The 21,685-nt window shown below is 37.4% G+C and overlaps 9 protein-coding genes and 1 non-coding gene across 10 annotated transcripts; 3 read left to right on the forward strand and 7 right to left on the reverse strand.

Annotated features, from left to right (window-relative positions):
• Positions 1 to 899: 899 nt before the first annotated feature.
• Positions 900 to 1,349, forward strand: BRETT_000035 (uncharacterized protein; the record flags this gene model as incomplete). Its single annotated transcript, XM_041278613.1, has 1 exon — positions 900 to 1,349. One exon carries the CDS (start codon positions 900 to 902, stop codon positions 1,347 to 1,349), a length of 450 nt encoding a protein of 149 aa, XP_041134808.1.
• A 203-nt stretch (positions 1,350 to 1,552) lies between these two features.
• On the reverse strand, positions 1,553 to 3,667 carry BRETT_000036 (uncharacterized protein; the record flags this gene model as incomplete). The annotated part of the gene is made up of 1 exon (XM_041278614.1): positions 1,553 to 3,667. The coding sequence occupies one exon, from the start codon at positions 3,665 to 3,667 to the stop codon at positions 1,553 to 1,555; it is 2,115 nt and encodes a 704-aa protein (XP_041134809.1).
• Positions 3,668 to 5,018: 1,351 nt separating this feature from the next.
• On the reverse strand, positions 5,019 to 7,124 carry BRETT_000037 (uncharacterized protein; the record flags this gene model as incomplete). Its single annotated transcript, XM_041278615.1, has 1 exon — positions 5,019 to 7,124. The coding sequence occupies one exon, from the start codon at positions 7,122 to 7,124 to the stop codon at positions 5,019 to 5,021; it is 2,106 nt and encodes a 701-aa protein (XP_041134810.1).
• A 721-nt stretch (positions 7,125 to 7,845) lies between these two features.
• On the reverse strand, positions 7,846 to 9,252 carry BRETT_000038 (uncharacterized protein; the record flags this gene model as incomplete). Its single annotated transcript, XM_041278616.1, has 1 exon — positions 7,846 to 9,252. The coding sequence occupies one exon, from the start codon at positions 9,250 to 9,252 to the stop codon at positions 7,846 to 7,848; it is 1,407 nt and encodes a 468-aa protein (XP_041134811.1).
• A 294-nt stretch (positions 9,253 to 9,546) lies between these two features.
• On the forward strand, positions 9,547 to 10,131 carry BRETT_000039 (uncharacterized protein; the record flags this gene model as incomplete). Its single annotated transcript, XM_041278617.1, has 1 exon — positions 9,547 to 10,131. The coding sequence occupies one exon, from the start codon at positions 9,547 to 9,549 to the stop codon at positions 10,129 to 10,131; it is 585 nt and encodes a 194-aa protein (XP_041134812.1).
• A 929-nt stretch (positions 10,132 to 11,060) lies between these two features.
• Positions 11,061 to 11,483, forward strand: BRETT_000040 (uncharacterized protein; the record flags this gene model as incomplete). Its single annotated transcript, XM_041278618.1, has 1 exon — positions 11,061 to 11,483. One exon carries the CDS (start codon positions 11,061 to 11,063, stop codon positions 11,481 to 11,483), a length of 423 nt encoding a protein of 140 aa, XP_041134813.1.
• Positions 11,484 to 11,614: 131 nt separating this feature from the next.
• On the reverse strand, positions 11,615 to 14,026 carry BRETT_000041 (uncharacterized protein; the record flags this gene model as incomplete). Its single annotated transcript, XM_041278619.1, has 1 exon — positions 11,615 to 14,026. One exon carries the CDS (start codon positions 14,024 to 14,026, stop codon positions 11,615 to 11,617), a length of 2,412 nt encoding a protein of 803 aa, XP_041134814.1.
• Positions 14,027 to 14,897: 871 nt separating this feature from the next.
• Positions 14,898 to 16,625, reverse strand: DPS1 (aspartate--tRNA ligase dps1; the record flags this gene model as incomplete). Its single annotated transcript, XM_041278620.1, has 1 exon — positions 14,898 to 16,625. One exon carries the CDS (start codon positions 16,623 to 16,625, stop codon positions 14,898 to 14,900), a length of 1,728 nt encoding a protein of 575 aa, XP_041134815.1.
• Positions 16,626 to 17,118: 493 nt separating this feature from the next.
• On the reverse strand, positions 17,119 to 18,939 carry RLI1 (Fe-S cluster-binding ribosome biosynthesis protein; the record flags this gene model as incomplete). Its single annotated transcript, XM_041278621.1, has 1 exon — positions 17,119 to 18,939. The coding sequence occupies one exon, from the start codon at positions 18,937 to 18,939 to the stop codon at positions 17,119 to 17,121; it is 1,821 nt and encodes a 606-aa protein (XP_041134816.1).
• A 390-nt stretch (positions 18,940 to 19,329) lies between these two features.
• Positions 19,330 to 19,401, reverse strand: BRETT_000044. The gene has a single exon. It is a non-coding gene; the product is annotated as a tRNA-Glu (tRNA).
• Positions 19,402 to 21,685: the final 2,284 nt, after the last annotated feature.

Here is a 21,685-nt window from a genome sequence, read left to right on the forward strand (position 1 = left end):
GAGTTTATAAAGATATTCAAGGGAATTCAGATTTTGAAGGATGAAAGATGCTTAAATTTATGCACGTTTTAAATATCTCAATTATGTGATATTGTAAAGGACTGATGAGGTAAAAAATTCGGAGTACGCTGGCACATTTTTCCCTCGTGGAAGTAAAATTCACTTAATTCTTATGAATATTGCCATGCTATTTAAAAAGGTAGACAAACCATAGATGAATTCTCTTTGAAACAAGCTTGTGCATTTAAACTAAAGACATCATCTGATAGTATTTTACGATAGATGCTTACGCAGAGCTGTTCATTTGCGAAATATTTTAATGATTAGTATTTCTTCAGCATTCATGCATTTATTCATATGTACAGCTATGTCCTTATAACTGTTTGCCGCATATGAGTCCTAAATACCAATTGCATTGTTCTATTAGGTATCCAGAGTTATAACTATTATATTCAGTGATAATTGTTAAATATTCGTATTCCACAACTCGATTGAAATACCTTTTCTGTAACACAAGTCATTCATCAGCTTAACTGGGGGTTTAAACAATTTCTAACCATCTTGCTGTACAATAGAAATATTTTCACTAAATGCGTAGCATTGTATACTCTATGATATAATTGTAAAGTTACCGAATACTTAAAATAAGAAAGAACAGGACGTCTTTTTCGATTACGAGCTGAATTTTGGAATAAGAGTTAATGCAGTCTATCGTCGCGTCTTTCTTTTTAATTTCTTTTTAATTTGATTTTCCTTTTTTTTTCTTCTGTCGATCCGACGTGAATATGAGGAACTCAGAACAGAACAGTTCGACAATAATATTTGAAGGATAACTTTAAACATTATTTTTCATTTTTGCTTTTGTATGGACGAATAATATTACTGGCCAGACTTTAAACATGTTATTTGGTATTAAAAACTTAAGAGGGGTTATTCCGAGGAGCAATTCAGTCTGTAGAATTCAACAATGTCGTCTAAAGCGTTCGAAAGCTGGCCTTTCACCTGAGGCACAGAAAGTTGTTTCTCAACTATCGGTATTGTCTGCAGGTAGAAAGATGCCTCGACTAATCAAACTATGCAACGAGGATTATGTGAAACACAGGACTATAATGAAAGCATGGTCATTAGAAAGAAAGAACAAAATCGAGCAGCAGAAAATAACGTTAAAGAGGCAATACGAAAGTATGAAAAAAGCATCTGAAGACTTGAAATTTGCTAGTCCAAAACTTTTTACAATAGCAAACGAGCATGAGTATGGTAAGAGATTTCCATTAGAGATAAGAATTCCCACAGACTATCCTCCAAGACAGTTGTGGTACTACAATTATGTTCCCAGACAGAAGAAGTAGAACTGATGATGTCCAACATATGAAGTGTATTTAATTGTGATAAAACATGTATATAGACACAAATAATAATGGTTTTGACGAAAAGATTTTTACGGCGCGAGCCGAAGTGTACTGTATGATTTACACCGGAAAGTTGAAGGAACTAGCCATTTATCATTGTGAAGTAAATAGAAACAAGCATACGAAAGACGGCCACAAATGAATTAAAAGAGTCGCTGCCAATATTTCGTAACAACGGTTCTATCCGGATTAGGCAAGAAGGACCAGAGAATCATAGTACCAAATAGAAATCCTATAATGAAAGGGAAGACAACATAAGTACCTGCCATTTGAGCTGCTAGGCCCACAATAAATGGGAAGAAAGCTCCTCCAGAAGATCCAACTGCAGTCATAATCGTCATTGAAATGACTTGAATCTTTCTTGGTAAAACTCTTATTGCGACTGTAACCATTAATGGATACATGGGGCCCGTAAACAAACCGAGAAAAGCCACAAAAACAGCTTCAGCTAGGTAAATAGGAACCAACCAACTTAGAAGGCAGCAGAAAACTGAAAGTATAATAAGTACAGTTATTCCGCATTTTGCGCCGATTGTTTTATAAATTAATGGTGTAAGAACAAGACGGCCAATTGTAAGTCCACCCCAGAAGCCGGATGCAACATAACCTGTTGTCTTTGTGCTTCCATGTCGATAGACTTCTAGAAAGGTGACAATCCAACCACCCATGGAGACTTCTGCACCGCCATAAAAGAGGACAAAAAACGAAAGATACCAAGTGACTGGTGATTTTAAAGAAACCATTAGATCAGAAACATGTCCTGATTTTTTACCTGAGTTTTCAATTTCAGGATTAACATGTTCGAAAGTTTTCTCACTAACATTGTGCACGCTGGATTTCATACTTTTGTTACCATTCTTCGTGGCTTTCTGCACAGTTGACGTTCCTTGAATGTCCGCGAGGGGTATATCCGTCTGGGACTCTAATTTCTCTGGAGTTCTGACATCAGCTTGTTTTTCCAACAGAGGATCGTATTCCTCGTACGCTTTCTGCTCATTCTCGTACCCTTTAAAGGAGAAATACAAATTGAGCGTATTAAATGACGAGATAGCGACCATAATGAAATAATAGTTACTCCATTTTTGGCCAGCATTAACCATAGAGGTTGCAATTAAAGGTCCAAGACAAGCGCCCAATCCATAACCCCCATGGAAAAATCCTAGGTAAACGGATGATTTTTTAAATCTGCCAAGGAATATATTTTGGAAAGAGAAGTTTGTTGCAAGTCCCATTCCACCAAAGAAGAAACCAATCACAACAAGTGGAAAAGGTGGTGCACCGCAAACAAGTGCATACATTATAACAAGTGAGACACAGCCACAAGCGGAAAGATTTCTGTAACCCATCCACGGGACTAGTTTAAATGAAGAAAGAGCGATGGATATATATCCAACTGCATTAGACATCCAGATCATAGAAACAACGGTGTAATTAATTCCATAATATTCCTCAATTCGAGGCAATAATGCTCCGGGTGCGCCATCGGAAAGACCGGCCGTAAAGGCAAATATAATAGCAGCCACCAAACGCCAGGTTTCACGAGGAGTACTAAGGGTCAAACCGTTGGAGACATCCTCAAGCTTTTTTTTTGACCTGAGAAGATGCTCTTCTTGACTTTCGGAGCCTTCCCGAGCATCTGGGGCAAGAGTCGAAGGAGTAACTGTCTCACCAGTAGCGGCTAAAACCGTTTGTTGATGTGGAAGCGAATATCCGTTTTTTCTGGGCAAATCGAAATACGAAGTACCATTTAGCTCGTAACCAGGGGTGGTAGGCAAACTTTCTGGGATAGGTGGAGGGATTAGTGCGCTATCGAAAACGCTGGGCCTGCCATCCACTGCGGATTGTGAATGTGCAGAATTACCAACTATTTGTGAATTCTGGTCGGCTTCTCTATTAAATGCCTGAGGTTTCTGGGTAGCAGAAGATCCACGGTGCAAAACAGAAGTACCGGAGGGTGTTATATTCGATGATGGTGCTTTCTCAATTACACCAAATGCAGAATGTGCATTTGCCGACGAGGAAAATGGGGCTGAAGTTAAAGATGGAGAATTAGGAATTCCCTCCGTTTTCTCATATTTCAAGTTTCTTGGAGGTTTTGTATCGAGAACCAATCTTGATGTTGCAGGTTCATCAGTATTCGAGACGTCCAATTCCGTAGGGCCATTACGGATCTTCCGAATGGAAGAATTATCCCATGCTTTTTCTTTCTTTTCATTATTTAGAGTTGATAAATATTCTCTCTCTTTCTCATATGCCATTGCAACAAAACTTATTCCAACTTCTGTTATGTAATACAAACAGAGTTTGTGAATCACAAAAGGATCTACACGAAAAATACATACAACGGTTGCATTTCTTCTGCTTCATTCAAGATAAGTACCAATGGAAGAAACATTTAATGTGCCCATACTGCTTTATTTATAACATTGGGCGGAAAAAGGCAAAATTTGAACCATATAGACAATTCAGCTTTCTTTCCCACCACTGATATATTTTTTCCCTGACCCATTCAGATTAAAACAATAATTTGGGAAGGGGAAAGGAAGAAAAAAAATCGGAAGCACGAACAAAAATCTTTCGATTAACGGAATACTAAATTTATAAAAAATAAACGATTATGGATATACGGACAGCAGCCATTCCATCTTTCAACCGATCTTATTCAACAACCCCTTTGAACAATAAACTAGCTACTAATTCCGGGATACCCCACATTGTGATTAACGGTGCTGATAGAAGGTCTACTTCTAAATTAGTAAACTTTTCTATTGGCGGGTAACCTTTGTGAAGTTATTTTTATACCATTTTCTTAGCTCTTACCCACAAGTATAATAGAGTGAACTGAGAAATAATGCGGGTTCTTATTGTAATTCTACCAAATATCATTTGCGATCGCATTAGTAAGCACATAGAAGGTGAAAATTTTCTGGCTTTATTCAGGTTACATCCTATATATGATACGCTGTTTCATTCTCCACAAATCCGTGTCGATATTTTCTTGTGCATGCACTAAGATCATTTATCCCCACAAAAAAAGGTTTCCGAAGGCATCCCAATTTTTTGGTTTCTATTGTCCGGTGCCCATAAAATAGTACGAAAAGTTTATTATCATCCACTGGTATACTTGTGGGAAAAATTTTAGATTTGTAATCGTATTGTTATTTTATGACCAAGAAACAAGAAGGCTGAAATACGGAAACGGAATGAACAACGTTCCTTCAAATTTTAAACGGTGTCCTGAATATCAACTTTATAGAAACTGTTCTGTTTCTACGCAAAATATGTTTTGTCAAAAAAATCAATTGATTGTAATACTAATGTTTTATTATAGGTAAAAAGCGTTGAAAGAAACGAAATTAAGTTACAGGGGACCGGAAAAAATAATGGGAGGGGAAAAAGGCATAATTTATCCTGATCAATCGGTAAATGAAGTTGAGGGATAATACAATACATGTGTTTTCGAACGACGTAGCCTCGTACTTAATGCAATAAAAATCAAAAACTTAGGGAAATCAAGACAAAATAAAATCGAACAAAGAATATGAAGGAAATATCAAAATAAAACAACAGCATTAAAAACAACAAGACACACAACAATGATCAAACAAATTACAATAATCTTTGCCATAAACTGATAACAACAGATCTGTCTGGGTTTGGAAGCAAGCCCCAAAGGATCAAAGCACCAGATAAAAGTCCGAAAACAAATGGCATGACCACAAAGGTACCGACAAATTCTGAGACCAATCCAACAAGAAAAGGAAATAGGGCACCACCAGATGATCCTAAGGCCGTCATTATGGTCATAGATATAACCTGTATTCTTCTTGGAAGAACCCGAACAGCAATAGTAACCATCAATGGATAAATAGGACCGGTAAAGAAACCAAAGAATGCAATGAACACAGCTTCAGCTATGAAAATAGGAAGCACCCAGGCTAATATACAACAGACAAGTGAAACACTTATGAGTAAAGTCACGCCACGCTTTGCCCCAATTGTCCTGTGAATTATCGGTGTTAAAACAAGCCTTCCCAAAGTAAGACCACCCCAAAATCCAGATGCAACATATCCGGTTGTATTAGTACTACCGTGTCGATAAACCTCAAGAAATGTAACAACCCAACCACCCATGGAAACTTCTGCACCTTGGTAAAAAAGAACAAAAAATGAAAGATACCACGTGATTGGTGACTTTAAAGCAACAACAATGTCGGATGTGCCTACATTGGTCGACTTTTTACGTGATAAGTTTTGAGATTCTGGGTTGACGTTTTCGAATGTGCTCTCGGCGAAGTCTTGACCACTAGCATCCTTTCTCTTTTCGGAAGTTTTAATCGATTTCACCAAATTCTTGGTGCCATCTGAACTTCCTTGAAGTGCCTGTAAAGGAATATCAGTTTGAGATTCCAATTCATCTGGTGTCCTGACCAACCTTCCTTTCATATCTTCGAGCAGAGGATCGTATTTTTCCCACGCTTTTTGCTCTTCCTCGTACCCTTTAAACGACAAAAACAAGTTAACCGTATTGAAAATAGAGAAAGCAAGCATGATGAAGTAGAAATGACTCCATTTTGCTCCAGAATTAACCATAGCAGTTGCTATAAGCGGGCCGAGACATGCACCTAAACCATAGGCACCATGGAAATAACCTAAATAAACCGAAGACTTCTGGAATCTGCTGAGGAATATATTTTGGAAGGAGGAATTTGTTGCTGCCCCCAATCCTCCAAAAAAGAATCCAACGGCAACAAGCGCAAAAGGAGGTGCACTGCAAACTATAGCATACATGACAGCCAAAAATGCGCATCCAATGGCTGAGAGATTTCTAGGGCCAAAGAGGGGCATTAATTTGAACGAAGAAAGAGCTATACAGATATAGCCAACAGCGTTGGACATCCAAATCATTGAAACAACAGTGTAATTGATCCCATAATACTTTTCAATGCGAGGTAACAAAGCTCCAGGTGCACCATCAGAGAGTCCTGCAGTGAATGAAAATAACACAGTTGCAGCTAATCTCCATTTTTCACGAGAAGAGTTTTCAAGCGTAACACCATGACTGACATCTTGAAGCTTCTTCTTAGAACTAAGGTATTCATTTGAAAGCCCCTCTGCATCTTTGCCAACATTTGCCCTTATACTAGGCATTTTCTCCATGGATGATGAAACAAGTGTGTCACCGGCAGCAGCCAAAACTGTTTGCTGATGGGGAATGGAATAACCACTTTTATTAGGTAAATCAAAGTAAGATGACCCATTCAATTCATAACCAGGCGTGGTAGGTAAACTCTCAGGGATTGGAGGAGAAATAACTGAACTATTAAGAACACTTGGTCTGTCACCGATCCAAGTAGGTGTACCCTCGTTGGAATCAACATTCATATCTACCGAACTGTGAACGACTGGTCGGCCTTGAGCGGCAGATGATCTTCTATGTAAAACAGAAGTATTCGGCTGATCTATCATCGATGCAGGAACATCTTCTAAAACACCAAACGTCGAATCCATATCGAGAGATGTATTTGAAGCTCGTGCAGCCAGCGAATCCTGTCCAAAATGCTCATTTGCAGATGCAACATTTGTTCCTTTGTCTCGATCATCAGATGAAGACTTCAAATTGAAATGAAGTTCAAGGTTTGTTGCGGAATTTTTATTATCATGGTGCTCAACAAAGGAAACTTCTTTGGTATGCTTCACACTATTAGATCTCATATTAGGAACACAATTGTCAACACTCTATAAAGCCTCTGACGCATCTGCTAGATGAGCAAGAAAAAAAAAAGAAAGAAAACTAATATCTTTAACTTCTTTCTAATATTAAAAGCGTAGCTGACAGACACAACAAACTGAATATATATTCATGTATATCTATATTTAATTGCTTGCCTGTTTATTTCATAATTAGATTACCTTGTAATATGTACCAAATATCAAAACATGGAATAAAGTGCAAATCCTCCTGTATATTATCTTTGATGCAAAAAAAATTTCCCAACTATTATTAGCATCGCATGAGATCTTTCCATTCTTACAGAAGAAAAAAGTACGAAACAATGCGTCCCCATAGTATTTCATATCACCATAAAAAGCATTTTTCTTTTTTGCTTGGATCTTTGACTAATTTACATAATATTAATATTATTGCATATACTTTTAAAAAACGGCGAATTTATGACCGTCGAAATTTCCATATTCCATTTTTAAAACTCTCGGAATACTTTCTCAAAACTGATAATACGTTCTTCATAAGTCTTACCAAAGTTTATTGTGTTCCGCTCTCCTGAAAAAAAAGTGCCGCCCTGTATTTCCACCCCGCAATAAACGGTTCATTTCCTCGGCAATTGATCAGCTCAGCGGAATACCTATTATTTAAACCATGTATTATTATGCGAGTTTATGCGATTTTTACAAAAAATACCAGGCATTATAGTGCTCATAAATCAATCAACTGACCACTCTTAGTTGTATCAATTTGTGCAGAAAGGCCATTAGATAGGCTTTGCTTAGATGCATCTTGAGCATTACCGACATTTGCGGAAGCGTACACTGTAATATCAGACAAATTTGACAAACCATCGTCCAAACCCAATTTATCAATACCTGTCTTGGCTTCACCTTCCTTACTTAAAATCAAATCAGATCCGTCAATCCCAGTTAACTGATTATATTGCCCTTCAGCTATACTATCATCATCATCATCATCATCATCACTATCTGTGGAATTTCTTTTTTTTCTCCTTTGCCGCTTCTTGTCATCATCCTCCAAATCGCTTTCTCCACCTGTTTGTAGACCATCAAACTCATCAACTAAAAACAACAAATCTTTTTGCTTGTCATCACAAGGTTTTGGATCTGCTGGATCATCCTTATTATATATATTTTCCGCGGAGAGATGATCTCTGGCAATTTTTGACTTTCTACCAAACATTTTAAAGAAAAAACCCTTTTTCTTGCTTGAGGATTTGTTTGCTTCCTTTTCTACTATTTTATAACGTTCAGCAACAAGTTGCTTCTTCACTTTTTCTTCATTTAACCTTACTTCTCTTTTTTGCCGTTCTTTTAACGCAAGTTGTCGTTCGATCTGTTCTTGCTTTTGTCGATCACTAACTATTTTACCTGCCGCTAAAGATGCCACACCTAACAATTTAGAACTGAGTCTCCTGCGGTTAAGCTCTTTCTGCCTTTTTTGTCGCTTCGCAAGTTCATTCTTGTTATTCTCTGATTCATCCGTGTCTTTGTCAATTCTTGAAGACCATTGGAATATATTCATGCGCTTTTGATCTTCTTCTTTGTCCTTCACTTCACATCCATCTAAACCGCTTTCAATTAAAGACCATTCCCTGCATATGCGGACAAGTTCTTTATATATTTGACTTTTCATGAATTTCACTCTTGGTCTACAATTAATTGGGAGTGTCTTATCTTTTGCGTAGGTTCGATTTGGCAAAGTGAGCCTTTCATAACTGCGAAGATAGTTATTATCAATATGAGTATTTCCCTTTAAGCCACATTCTATGGGATGAATATCAGTTGAAAACAGTTTATTAACCTGATTCATAAAATCATTATTTGAGATGAAAGGTGCTTTCAAAGACTTGGTACTTTCGAAAGATCCAAAATCAGACTGCGAATCACTATTACCATCCGTCGGTGAGTGATTCAAAATAGAAGCATCATGCTTTGATTCAGAATTTTTAGGTCTAACTGTAGCACCGAACTCGTTATTAATCTCGTCCCATACATTATTTTCTGGGACATCTGCATTCGTGTAATCAGAACCATTCAAACTTTTCACAGAATCGGACCACGGATTCGGTTCAGAGATATCAGAGTTCTCCATCTGGGAATTCCGCTCTTTAGTGATTTTAAATTGCACAAATACTATGGATTTGTTATTTGAAGACTAACACCCCAAAGCGGGGAGAATAGTTCAATATTTTACTCTTTGGTAATATGTCATTATTACCACCATACTTCTACTTCACTTTATTTTATCCGGAAGCTAAAAATTCTTGAATTTTTTCACTTAACGGTTAATACTCATATTTTCTTTCGAATACATTCATCTGTAACTTGACTGCATGCAATTAATACGACATGAATAATTATCAGCAATTAGAGACCGCATTCAGTCATGCAATATAATATACTTGAAGTTCCAGGCTTTCCCCGCTACAAGATCTTTGCATCTTTATACAAAGGGGTAAGAAATCATCGAGAAATCAGAAAACTTATAGCTTCATCTAAAGTGGACATAGATATTGATTTTGCATTTCTCAACGCAGACAACGTGATATGTCTGGAACAACTTTATAGTGCTCTTTTTAGATGCTTTGTGGATGAAAGAAACGGTGATATGAAGGCGAGATCTATTCATACAGAAATAATCAGTGATATGTCACCGCTAAGAAATATAATGGAAGCATTATCGAAATTTGGAATACCATCTAAGGGTGAGACATCAAACATGATCGTTCTTAAGGTTATTGAGAGCAGCGAACCTATTAAAAAAGATGAAGTCGAAAAGATTGCTACCGGACTAGACAATTTATTAGAAAATGAGAATACAGGTGGATTATATGTGACAGATGCAAACCTTGAAGATACAGCTAAACCTAGAACGATTATAAAAAATTATAAGCTTGGAAATGTCAGTGAGGAGGATAAAGATAAACTCATCAGGTTGGTAGTTGACACAATCCAACTTAGAGGGCTTTGAAAGCACGCATAATTCACACTTCAGGGTGGTTGATTTGCAAAAAGTAAATTTGCCGAGCAATCGTTACAGTAAATGACATCCTGTAAATATGTGAAGATATAAACTATGGTTACAATATATATCCTTTAACAATGTTCTTATCGCCTGTTCTTTCAACATTCTGTTTCTCAAATTTTTTTTCTGTTCTCGTACATGTAAATCCTAATTCATTATTATTATTACACCCTTTTTCTTGCTTATAATAAGTCCATGCAAAATATAGAGGAGCGATAAATGAAGCCGATAAAACTAATATGTTGTTTACAACGTTTCACCCACTTTGCGTTGTGGCATTATTAGGATTTCTTGAATATAGTTTTAGCTACGAGTTTTCCTATAAATGCGTGCATCCAAGATCTGCATCAATTGGCTTGATAGTGATCTTTAATGTACTACTGACGCTAATATTTGGACTTTGGTTTGCAGTGTTATACAGTGGCCCGGGATTTATTGAATGCCAAATACCACCGTATGATCTTGATTCATTTTTCAAGAATGGCCAAAAATATATAAAAGACCAGCAAAAGGGAGACTGTTCAGCAAAGAATTACGAAATAGTGACGCATAAAGAATTATTATCCGTGCCGGATATGTTTATATGTAACTTCCAAGGTCTTCCAGGGTGGTGTACTACTTGTAAGTCTTTGAAACTTACAAGGGCTCATCATTCAAGTTCTTGTAACAGATGCGTTATAGCGATGGATCATTTTTGCACCTTTTTGGGAGGTGTTATAGGGCAAAAAAACTACGGCATGTTTCTTGGTTTGATAGTGCTGATGAACTTCATATGTTTATTCAGCTTTATTTCGATTTTTTCATTAAGAAAATCTGTTAATGGTACTCATCCTACCACTATTATATGCGTGATTGGCTGTATTACTTTTTTCGGAATGGTTACAAATCTTATTCTACAGAATTTACTACAGATTAGACATAATGAAACTACAATAGAACAATTGGCAAAAGGGGACATCAAAAGAGCTTATCGCCGAATAAAGAAGAAAGGCATCTATGAAAAAGACCATTTAAAGCGAATAGCTACTTACGTCAACTTAAAGCATCCAAGTATTGAGGGAATTCGATTGGTGGTCCCACTAACTGTTGACGACTACCCATACGACACAGGAAGTTTTATTGAAAATTTCAGATGTCGGACGTCTAGGAGACATGCGTCATTATTTCAAGATAAAAAGGTAATCGCCGTGGCATCACATCAGGAAGTTTCGAAATTATTTGCAGAAAAGTTACTAGAGCGCATACACAAACATGAAATTGAAGTTACAATATTTGGAAAAGAGAGCATAGAAACATAAATATATTAATTAATTAATGATAGAACGTGATTGTTGAATCACATGAATGTTATAGCAAAGTTTAGAAGACAGAACCTCTATATTTACGGTCATTATACGTAAAAAAGAACAAAAAATTACCGTTTGTTTGATCAATAGTCTGGTAGTTTCAAAGACGAGTAATAATCAACCAATTTCCTCTCCGAGTTCAAAGTATCAGTTCTGTAAATTTCCCTGATATTAGGAACATTGGTCTTCTCGACGTTATTTCCATCTACACCAGAAGCAGCAAAGTCAGCGCCAAGCCAATGACGCTTTAATTGCCACTCAAAGCCACTCATTAAAACAGAGTTCTTTGCGAGCTCACACATATCCACATTTGAAAGCTTCCAAATCTGTGCTGCAACAGAGTATTCTTCGATTAATGGCTCCCTCGTATAGGAAAACTGTAATGGATCATCAGTTGATAGACAAACTTGTAGGCCACGCTTAAAGTATGCGGGAAACGGATTTTTTTCGTAGTTTAGAAAAAGAGCATTATTTGACAAAGGAGACATGGCAATTCCAATTTGACTAAGATAGTATAAGTATTGAACCAGAGGAACTTTCCTTAAAAGGATTCCATGCGATATACCTTGAGATGTCAAATACGCTGAAATGAGATGATCTGTGTCTCCAGCCTCTCCAGAATGCGGTCTTAAAACAAACGTATTGAAACCCCTTGCTTTTCTCCAGTTGTTAAGAGCAGCAATATTAGAATACATGTAGTAAAGATAATATGAATATGGAGGGTTATCTTTTGAATTCCATTTGTGAGGAAATGGAAATTTTCTGTGGAAACGACGATCGCTTTTCGATTCATCATCAACAGAATCAAAGCCAATAACCCGTTCCAAGAAAACATGCAATTTTGGATGGGAAGTTGGATCTTTCGTCACCTCAAACAATGGCTTGAAAAGATTAATCACAATTTCCTGAAAGTTCTGCACTAGACCATTGTTCTTGTAAACGTTGTACAACCTTGGAACCTGAACCAGCCAACGAACGTTATGAGAAAACAATTTGTTATCAACAACCCAGGCTGCCAACTTATCCCATTCTTCGATTGAGCGCCCGTAGACAGAAATTCTGTATTCGGCCATCTGATACTTAGAAGATTCCAGATCATCAAAAACTTCCTTTGAAATTTCAGCAAGGTAACTTCCGTGAATGAAATTATCAGTTTTCAAGAATATTTCTCTCAATCTGGATTCACCCATTGGATTGTATTTTAAATTAAACTTGTCAAATCTATGGAAAGTATCTCTATGAGCATGCATATCCAAGGTGTCAATGCTCAAATCATAAGCAGTGAGATGTAAGGAATCAAACACTTGATTCAAAGTTAGAATCTTGCCATCCCTTTTGATGACCATCTCATCTGAATTTTGACGCATCTTATGCTTGATGAAGCGTAAGAGATGCTTCTGATTCATACATGCCGAGTGATGGACATGTGTATCCACCTTTCGAACATTATAGAAGTCTCTATGTGGATTCCTCTTGGATTCGGATGCCTCTTCATGGTCATTTAATAAGTAATACAAATTCCATTTGGCCTCAAGAAATTCTAGACGCTTGAAGGCGAAGGATTTTGTAGGACCATCAGATGCAATGCTGACAATTCTCTCCATGTCGACATAAAAATCCTTTATTGTTGGAATATACGAGATGGGCATTTTAGACTTCAGATTTATAGGAATAAATACATCCTCACTATTCAAAAAGAAGTCATGATCATTATCAGGGCCTGGAATGTCGCATTTGGAAAATTCAAAAGAAGATCCAGGGACAGAGTTCGGGTTTTCAGGCATCTTCTTCTCATAGTAATTGTCAGCCTTTTTCCAAAATGGCTTAGGCGGATCGGGATATATCTTCCAACCTGATTGATTTTTAGGATTCTCAACTTCATCCTGAATAGATAAACTCATATATTTCCTCCTGGTTTTCAGACACCAATCAATGTCCTTGTAAATATTAATAAGTTCTCTTGATGGGGGGTCTGGATTCACATTGTCATCACTGGAAAAGACACCGCCCAAGTTCAGCTTTAACCGCTTGCCAGAATCAATTTTGTCAATAGCTGCTTGCCCTTGCGAATCATCATTCTCATCTGCGACAGCACGGAGTTCATGTGTCAAAGAGTTATATTGGAATTTTGCACCACTTGATGAGACCGACATTCCAGATGTACTACTCACCATAGGGACATCTGCTATAGCCTTAGATGACTGAGAAGGACGTTTATCGATCGAAGGACAACGAGTACCTGTTTCAATAGAAGTAGACGCTTCCTGGTTAACTTGAGAGTTGGATATAGCTTCATATGCCTTTTCCCGAGCTTCAGACTCCTTCAACGCGGCATCTTCCTTTGCCGAAAAGTGCGTCTTAACACTCTCAGTAGCCAGATCATCAGATGAGCCAGAAGGTGAACCTTTGACGCTTGCCATACTTTTTAGAGGTTTGCCGTCGGCAATACTAAGTTGTTGAAAATCATCGTTTAATTCTTCTGACAAAGAGCTCATACTGAAAGTCGGGGGTAGGAAAGCAATTATTACTCAACCGTCTGAATGACAAATTGGACTTTAAGGTGTAGATTCGCTTTGATTAGCAATACTACCACAAGTACCAAAATCTAGATTTACAAAAAGCGGAAAGAGACATAAAAAAAATCGAAAACAAACAACGCACAAATAACAAGACGCACAGAAAGAAGCGCTCTTCTTTGATCGTCAGTATTTGGGAAAGGAGATTTTGGGAATCGTGATCTTCTTATATAGGTACGTGTGTTCGACGAAAGAAAAAAAAAAGAGTCGAGAGAGGAGAAAAAATATATATATTACAATGCAAAATTCAATTAATTATTTGAGAAAAAAAAATGTGTATTATGCTATTATTAATTCCTACATTATTCTATTCTTTTCGAAGACAAAAAAAAAGTAGCGGATCCTGAATAGATAGATGTCACTTCATTCCAAACCCTTTAAAAACGCTTAGCGGTTAAAAATAGGCGGGTATATATATAGTCATGAAAAAATAGTAACAGTCTTGAGACTTTATGTCTATTTCATAACCTCGTATTCAAAAAGCCCTCCCCAATTAGTAGTCTGAGCAGAGGGAAAAAGTAAATTAAAAATTGGACCGCACTGTAACACTCACAAGAGAAGTAGATAGATCGCGGAAAAATGATTCACATAGCCTAGCGCAGCTGTTTATTTTGACACTTGAATACCAACCCTTGAAAACAATTGTAAATTCATTTTGGGTGAAAATGCATTAGCCGCTAAATCACCAAAAAACGTCTTCAACTTTACAGCTATACAGTTAATTAATTGTAGACTGAACTTCAACATACTTATTTCTTATTATGAAAATAACACAAACATTACATTGAGATCATGGACGTAAACGCTTTGGATCTCTTGGGAATAGGGAAGCACGTCTGATATTCTTCAAATCCAAAAAGAACATAAGAACTCTCTCCAAACCGATACCACCACCAGCATGAGGAGGACAGCCGTATGAGAATGCGGCAATGTAATCAGTGAAACCAGGACCAGTTGGATCAACGCCAGATTCCTTCATTCTTTTCACCAACAATTTGGGTTCATGAATACGCTGAGCACCGGACAAAATTTCCTCACCTCTCATGAAGAAGTCGTAGGCGTTAGAGTAACGTGGATCCTCAGGGTCAGGCATGGTGTAAAATGGTCTAACTGCAGCCGGGAACTTGTCCAAAACATAGAAATCAGTATCATACTTTTCCCTCACAATCTTACCAAGAAGCTTCTCGTTCTCAGTAGTTAAATCATCGAAGTCATCCATCTGTCTTCCAGCTTCTCTGAGCATCTTGACAGCATCAGGGAATTTAATGACAACCATGTCCTTTGGAATTTTAAATTCCTCGACTGGATATTGCTTTCTCACAACCGCGATTTCCTTTGCGTATCTCTTTTTCAATTCAGTGAACATAAAAATGAACATATCGCAGAGCATCTTGATGGCTTCATGATAATCCTCCTCAATGGCCATTTCCATGTCAAGACCAACGAACTCGGTCATATGACGATGCGTATTTGAATTTTCAGCTCTGAAAACCGATCCAATTTCAAAAACTCTTTCAAAGTCAGCAGCAATACATTGCTGCTTGTAGAATTGTGGCGATTGAGCCAAATAAGCTTTTCTATTGAAGTAAGACACCTCAAAGACGTTAGAGCCACCTTCAGAAGGTGATCCAATCAGTTTTGGAGTATGTATTTCAGTGAATCTACGTTTGGTCAAAAATTCACGGAAAAGAGCACTAATTCCATGTTGAATTCTGAAAATAGAGTGATTTGTAACCGTTCTTAAGTCAATGACACGATAGTCCAAACGGGTGTCAAGGTTAACCATCGGTAAGCCAAGCTTTTTTGACTCAGCCTCTGACCGTGAGGCATCCTCAACAAGTAATGGCAACTTTTCCGGTGTCTCATCAATTTCAAAGATTTTAGTCACATGAACTTCAATATCCTGTAGAGTTGCACTTTTCACCGGCTCTTTCACTGTCTTGATCTGACCACTAACAAGAACGATGGATTCAAGATGCAATCCGGCAGCCCATTTCACCATTGGCTTAGACACAGTTTCCTTATCGGCACGGAGAAGGCCCTGTAGAATATCGTTCTTCTGTCTGAACTCAAGGAACAACATGTTAGCACTCTGCTGTCTAGATGTATGCACACGAGCCCTGAACAAGACCTCGGTTCCATCATCCGCTGCAGAAAGTTTGCTAAGCTGATATCTTTTTTCTCCTGTTATCATATCCTTAGATGAGTTCATTAATGGAAGTTTTCCATACTTTCCCTTGGAGAAATCGTTGGCTTCCTCTTTTGCTTCTCTTTCAGCTTTCTCTTTTGCAAGGCGGGCAGCCTTTGCAGCTTTCTTTGCAGCCTTAGCTTGCTCTTTTAAGAACTTCTTGTAAGCCTTCTTCGTCATTGGCTTTCCATCAGGACCAATGACCGGTTTTCCATCAGGACCAACAGCCAACTTTGGCTGATGAGCAACATTCTCGGGAGTAGCCTCTTTAGCTTGCCTTTCTTCGCTAATTTCTAGCTTTTCGACCTTTTTTTCAATATTTTCACTCATTTTATTGTAAACAAGATTTACGATGAAAATTTCCAGGAAAGGACAACGATCAAGAGTCTTACGACGGAATATGTACTAAGGAATGGGGTAATAAAAGGAGGGAAAAAAATTGTGGTTGGTTATCCCCTATTAAGATTTGACGCACAACGAAATTTTTCACCGAACAAAAAAAATTTCATAGCGGCGTAATTATGGGCACATATGAGTCAGTAAAGACATCGATTGCATAGTACCCTGTACCCACATTTCACGTAGCCTATAATATCCTCTACCGTAACCAATTTAAAGCATAAACGCTACAACTTAAAAATCTACCCTGAACAATTCGCAAAGTGAAGTATTGTATTGAAACAAAAGACGAATCGTATAATCATTTCTGTACACGCAATTCATTGGTTGAAGCCCCTATTGTCATAACCGCATTTTATTAACAACGAATGAGCAAAAGTTTGTATAGAGAACGGATATTTACCATAATTAATTATTCTCTCATTCACAACTCTGTATTTTCTAAGAAGAAATAGTTTCCAGCCAACTTTTGTTGCTTATCCATTTGAGAGTCCAATTTATTAATTCTTGGTCTGAAGGATGTTGGATCCCTTCTAAACGTAACGCCCAAATTCTTAAGGAACCTGTTACATCCAGTCAAAAGTGATTCCGCCTTGTGAGCAGTGGCATCTAAGGATGGCGTACCTTCAAACACCATCACTCTATCAGCCATATAAGTTGCCATGATGAAATCATGCTCAACAATAAATGCAGTCTTTTTAGCATGAATAATAAACCTTCTGATAACTTTAGAGCATATGATACGTTGCTCAGAATCAAGATAAGCAGATGGTTCATCAATAAGGTAAATATCTGCAGGTTTTCCAAGCGCCATAATAATGGCGACACGCTGTAGCTCACCTCCAGACAAATGCTGAACGTTCTCGTCTATGATATCCTTGACATTTAATGGCTTTATGACATCAGTGTTGAACTGTGGAGAAAGGAACGAGGCTCTAATTTTCTTTAAAAACAACTGACGAACTGTTCCACGAAATTTAGGAGCAATTTTCTGGGGCTTCATTGAGACATTCAACTTTGGTGCTGCAGAGCCAGTGTCGGGATCAATACGACCGGCTAAAAGTCGACAAAGGGTTGTTTTACCCGTACCATTTTCACCCATCATAACAATAATTTCGGAGTCAGAATAGTCACCGGTTTCAACAGTCAGTTTAAAGTCACCCTGTGTTTTGGTCATCCGTGGATACTTGAACGCTGAAGTTCTCTCGATAGGAATTTGATCAGAAGCGTCCATTAATCTGAATTGAAGTGATTCGTTTCTGAATCTCATGTTTTCAGTAGGGATCATACCATCCAAAAAGATGTTAATACCCTCTCTGACGGAGGAAGGCAAAGTAACGACACCATAAACAGATGGAACACCGTACAAAATACAAATGAAATCAGAAAGATAGTCTAGAACGGAAAGATCGTGCTCCACTGCAATGATATACTTGTCTGGCGATAATAATGAACGAATCACTTGAGCGGCCTTAAGTCTCTGCTTCACATCTAAATAGGATGATGGTTCATCAAACATATAAACAGTTGCTTCTTGGATGCATGTCATGGCAATAGCAAATCTTTGTAGTTCACCACCAGAGAGCTTTCCAACCTCACGTCTCAAAACGTGCTCCAATTGCAAAGATTTAATCATTGCCTTTGCAGATCCTTTTCTTTCCATCCTTGCTTTCAAAAGTAGACCAACTCTCTTCTCTCCCGTTTTGATTGCTCTAGGAATACTATCAACGTATTGGGGCTTGATTATAGCCCTAATATTATCTTCTAAAAGCTTTGTGAAATAGTTTTGTAATTCAGATCCACGGAAGTACCTAATGATTTCAGTCCAATCAGGTGGATTATCAAATCTACCTAGGTTAGGCTTTAATTTTCCCGACAATATTTTTAAAGCCGTGCTTTTTCCAATACCATTTGTCCCAACTAATCCAAGCACCTGACCTGGTCTCGGCGTTGGTAATCTATGTAACTTGAAGGAGTTAGCAGAATAACGATGTGTAACTTCATTGGTCAGGTTAGTTGGCAAATTAATGATAGTGATAGCACCAAACGGACACTTTTTGACACAAATACCACAACCAATACATAATGTCTCGGAAATAAACGCAATTTTCGAAGTCGGTTCAACTTCAATACAAAGCTTTCCTGTTTTCACGACGGGACACGACCTCTTGCACTCTTGGTGACATTTCTTTGGCCGACATTTATCCGCACTGACGATTGCAATACGTGTGTTCCTATCAACCATCTTGCCAATATGTTTTCAACAGTATAGATCTTTTTTCAGAATATAATATGGAACGTACCCTTTACTTGACCTTAACCGCCTGAGATATTTTCTACGTTGTCGAAATTTTCACTTTTAGAGGGAGGAGTGTGTGCATTATGAGGGCAAAGAAAAAATTTTTTCAGCTCAAAATTCTTTCCCTACAGCTCACGTGTACGGCATCACATGACCAATATTCTTAACCAATGAAAAGTACACTTAATGTAATATCCTTACATTGCATATATTTTCTCAAACTCTACATTTCAGCACTTAAAAACTTTCTGTATAAACAAAGCATGAAGCGTCTGTAGCTGTAAAGATCAATTTTAAACAAACCTAATGCAATAATAGTAAACGCATCCAAAAAAATTCCGATACCGGGAATCGAACCCGAATCTGCCCGGTGAAAGCGGACCATGATAGCCATTACACTATATCGGATATTACAAAGTTGTAAATGGTCGGACTGAAGGTAAGAAAATATTATTTTCAATAACCTGAGTATAAGGATTCTTTAAATAATTACCAAACCCGTCTAAAGATATATATTAGATTAATAAGATTGATATCTGATACTTCACGTATTTTTTTATACCTCTTATCTCATAGCTATCTATGAAACTGTCGGAGTTAAGAGAGACCTTATGAGTTACTCCCGGGCTTTAGCTATCAAACTCCTTCTTTAATAGAACTAATAAGAACCTAGCAGTCGGGGAGATTCAGACAATTTGTCGGAACCTATGAGTTATAATAATATTTTATATGTTAATAACGCATAAAGGTTCATGTCAGAGTATATAAATCCCGTGTGACATTTGTATCTACTTAATTGCTCACATATCTCTGTGCCGTAGCACTACCGAGCGCGCAGATGCCCAAGGTTATGAACGGGATTGGCCATATAGTTCGGATATAGAAAAGACTTCTGTTGCATAGAATGACCCCCATAACAAAATAGGGTCCTTACGAACACGTTTGTAATCCAGCGAGAACCCGAAGGTTACTCTTGGTTTCAGCTGAAGGTTCACTTCAAGATGGATTTCCTTATATGAATATGTATTGCAAATTACACAATAAAGTCGTCGTCCCTTCTAAGAGACACATAGTATATAAGGAAAAAGTAGTACCCTCGGAGTATTCAAACTATCCATTGGCACGCTGCCTAGGACTTGTAACTCGGAGATATTAGTAGATTCATCGCTCAATTTGACATTATTCATATTCTCCTTCCTCTCATTCTTCTTGCCTTTGTTAGATTGATCCTTCTTCTGATGATCAGATCCATGCGAACGGTTATTATTCGGCGGCTCTTGTCTTTTCTTGTTTTTTCGAAATGCTGGAATAACCTTGCTTGTTGGAAGTCACAAAGATTGACTTGGAAAGCGACTTCGAAACAATCGCAGCATTACGTTTAGACTTGACTTTTCTTTCGATCCATTTCTTAAATTCAACTAAGTCGTTTATTTCATCAAATTCTGAACAATTTCCTTTAATCGATTCAGCGACACCGGGTCTAAGATGGGCCAAAATATCTGTATCCCCGTGATAGCAACTACACCATTTTATAGATGTAATGACATTGTCAATGATGTTGACATAAACACTAAAGAGGCTTCTAATAATCATCATGCCTGATAACATCTAAAACATTCCTAAACCATCCTGATGTAATTCAATGTTTGTCACAATCGTAAGTTCCCAGAATAATAAGTAGGGCTTGCAGTATTCTATGAACAAATTCCATTTGCATAAGCAGCTCTATTCATCAATAGCAGAGTTTGGTAGTAATTCCATTTCTGACAAATTTCTGATTAATATATATGAGATCATCTCGTTAAGAATATCGAGTAGGAACAGCTTCCTTGACTCAAAATTGAGATAACAACAATTCACGCGCAGCAAAATATGATTTCACTTGAAAAGTAAACGAATCATTAAGCAAAATAGGCTATCGGGTCTCCTCCCTTCGTAGAAGAAACAAGTTATATAAAAAGAGGTAAAGTAAAGTAAAAATAAAAAGGAAAATAAAGTGAGGTAATCATACATAAAAAAAAAAGATTTAATTCTCAGAAACAGAATTATGATCGCGCATAATTATTTTTTCTGCTGATTCCCTAACATACACAGTTAGTGCATTTTATCCAGGATTGTCTCTATTAGATATTATTCTAAATCTTCGTTATTTTAGAATAAGTTCAGATCTCAAAACAAATAAATCTAATGACATATAATAATAGATTACCTAATACTAGGTAATATTCTCATATGTCCGACACGCTCCCTTGATTTGTAGCATCTGAATAATCATGCTCCTTAACTTACCCAATACCTTGGTAGTAATAGGTTTAGTAAGAATATCAGCTAACTGGTCCTTCGTACTAACGTGTTTGATAATGAAACGCTTCTCTTCAAATCGTTCTTCTAAACATTTCAACCTGACAGCGTATGGCTTTGATTTTGGTGAAAAGTTACCATAAACTATCGTATCAACAGCGGATTTGTTATCCACTAAAAGTTCAGGATAATTTCCTTCGCCTTGATAAGCGGACATGAACTTCATGAGAGGGTGAAACCATTCAAGCTCATTAGAAAGTAGGTAAATTGCCTGAAGTTCCGCCTCAGTAGATGACTTGCAGACCAATGGGGTATACTGGCACTTCCAATAGAGAGGTGCATCCGAAAACATGATGAGAAATCCGTTCATGGACTTCCTTGTAATCGGATC

The sequence above is a fragment of the Brettanomyces bruxellensis genome, chromosome 3 (genome assembly GCF_011074885.1).
Source record: "Brettanomyces bruxellensis chromosome 3, complete sequence".
NCBI classification, from domain to species: domain Eukaryota; kingdom Fungi; phylum Ascomycota; class Pichiomycetes; order Pichiales; family Pichiaceae; genus Brettanomyces; species Brettanomyces bruxellensis.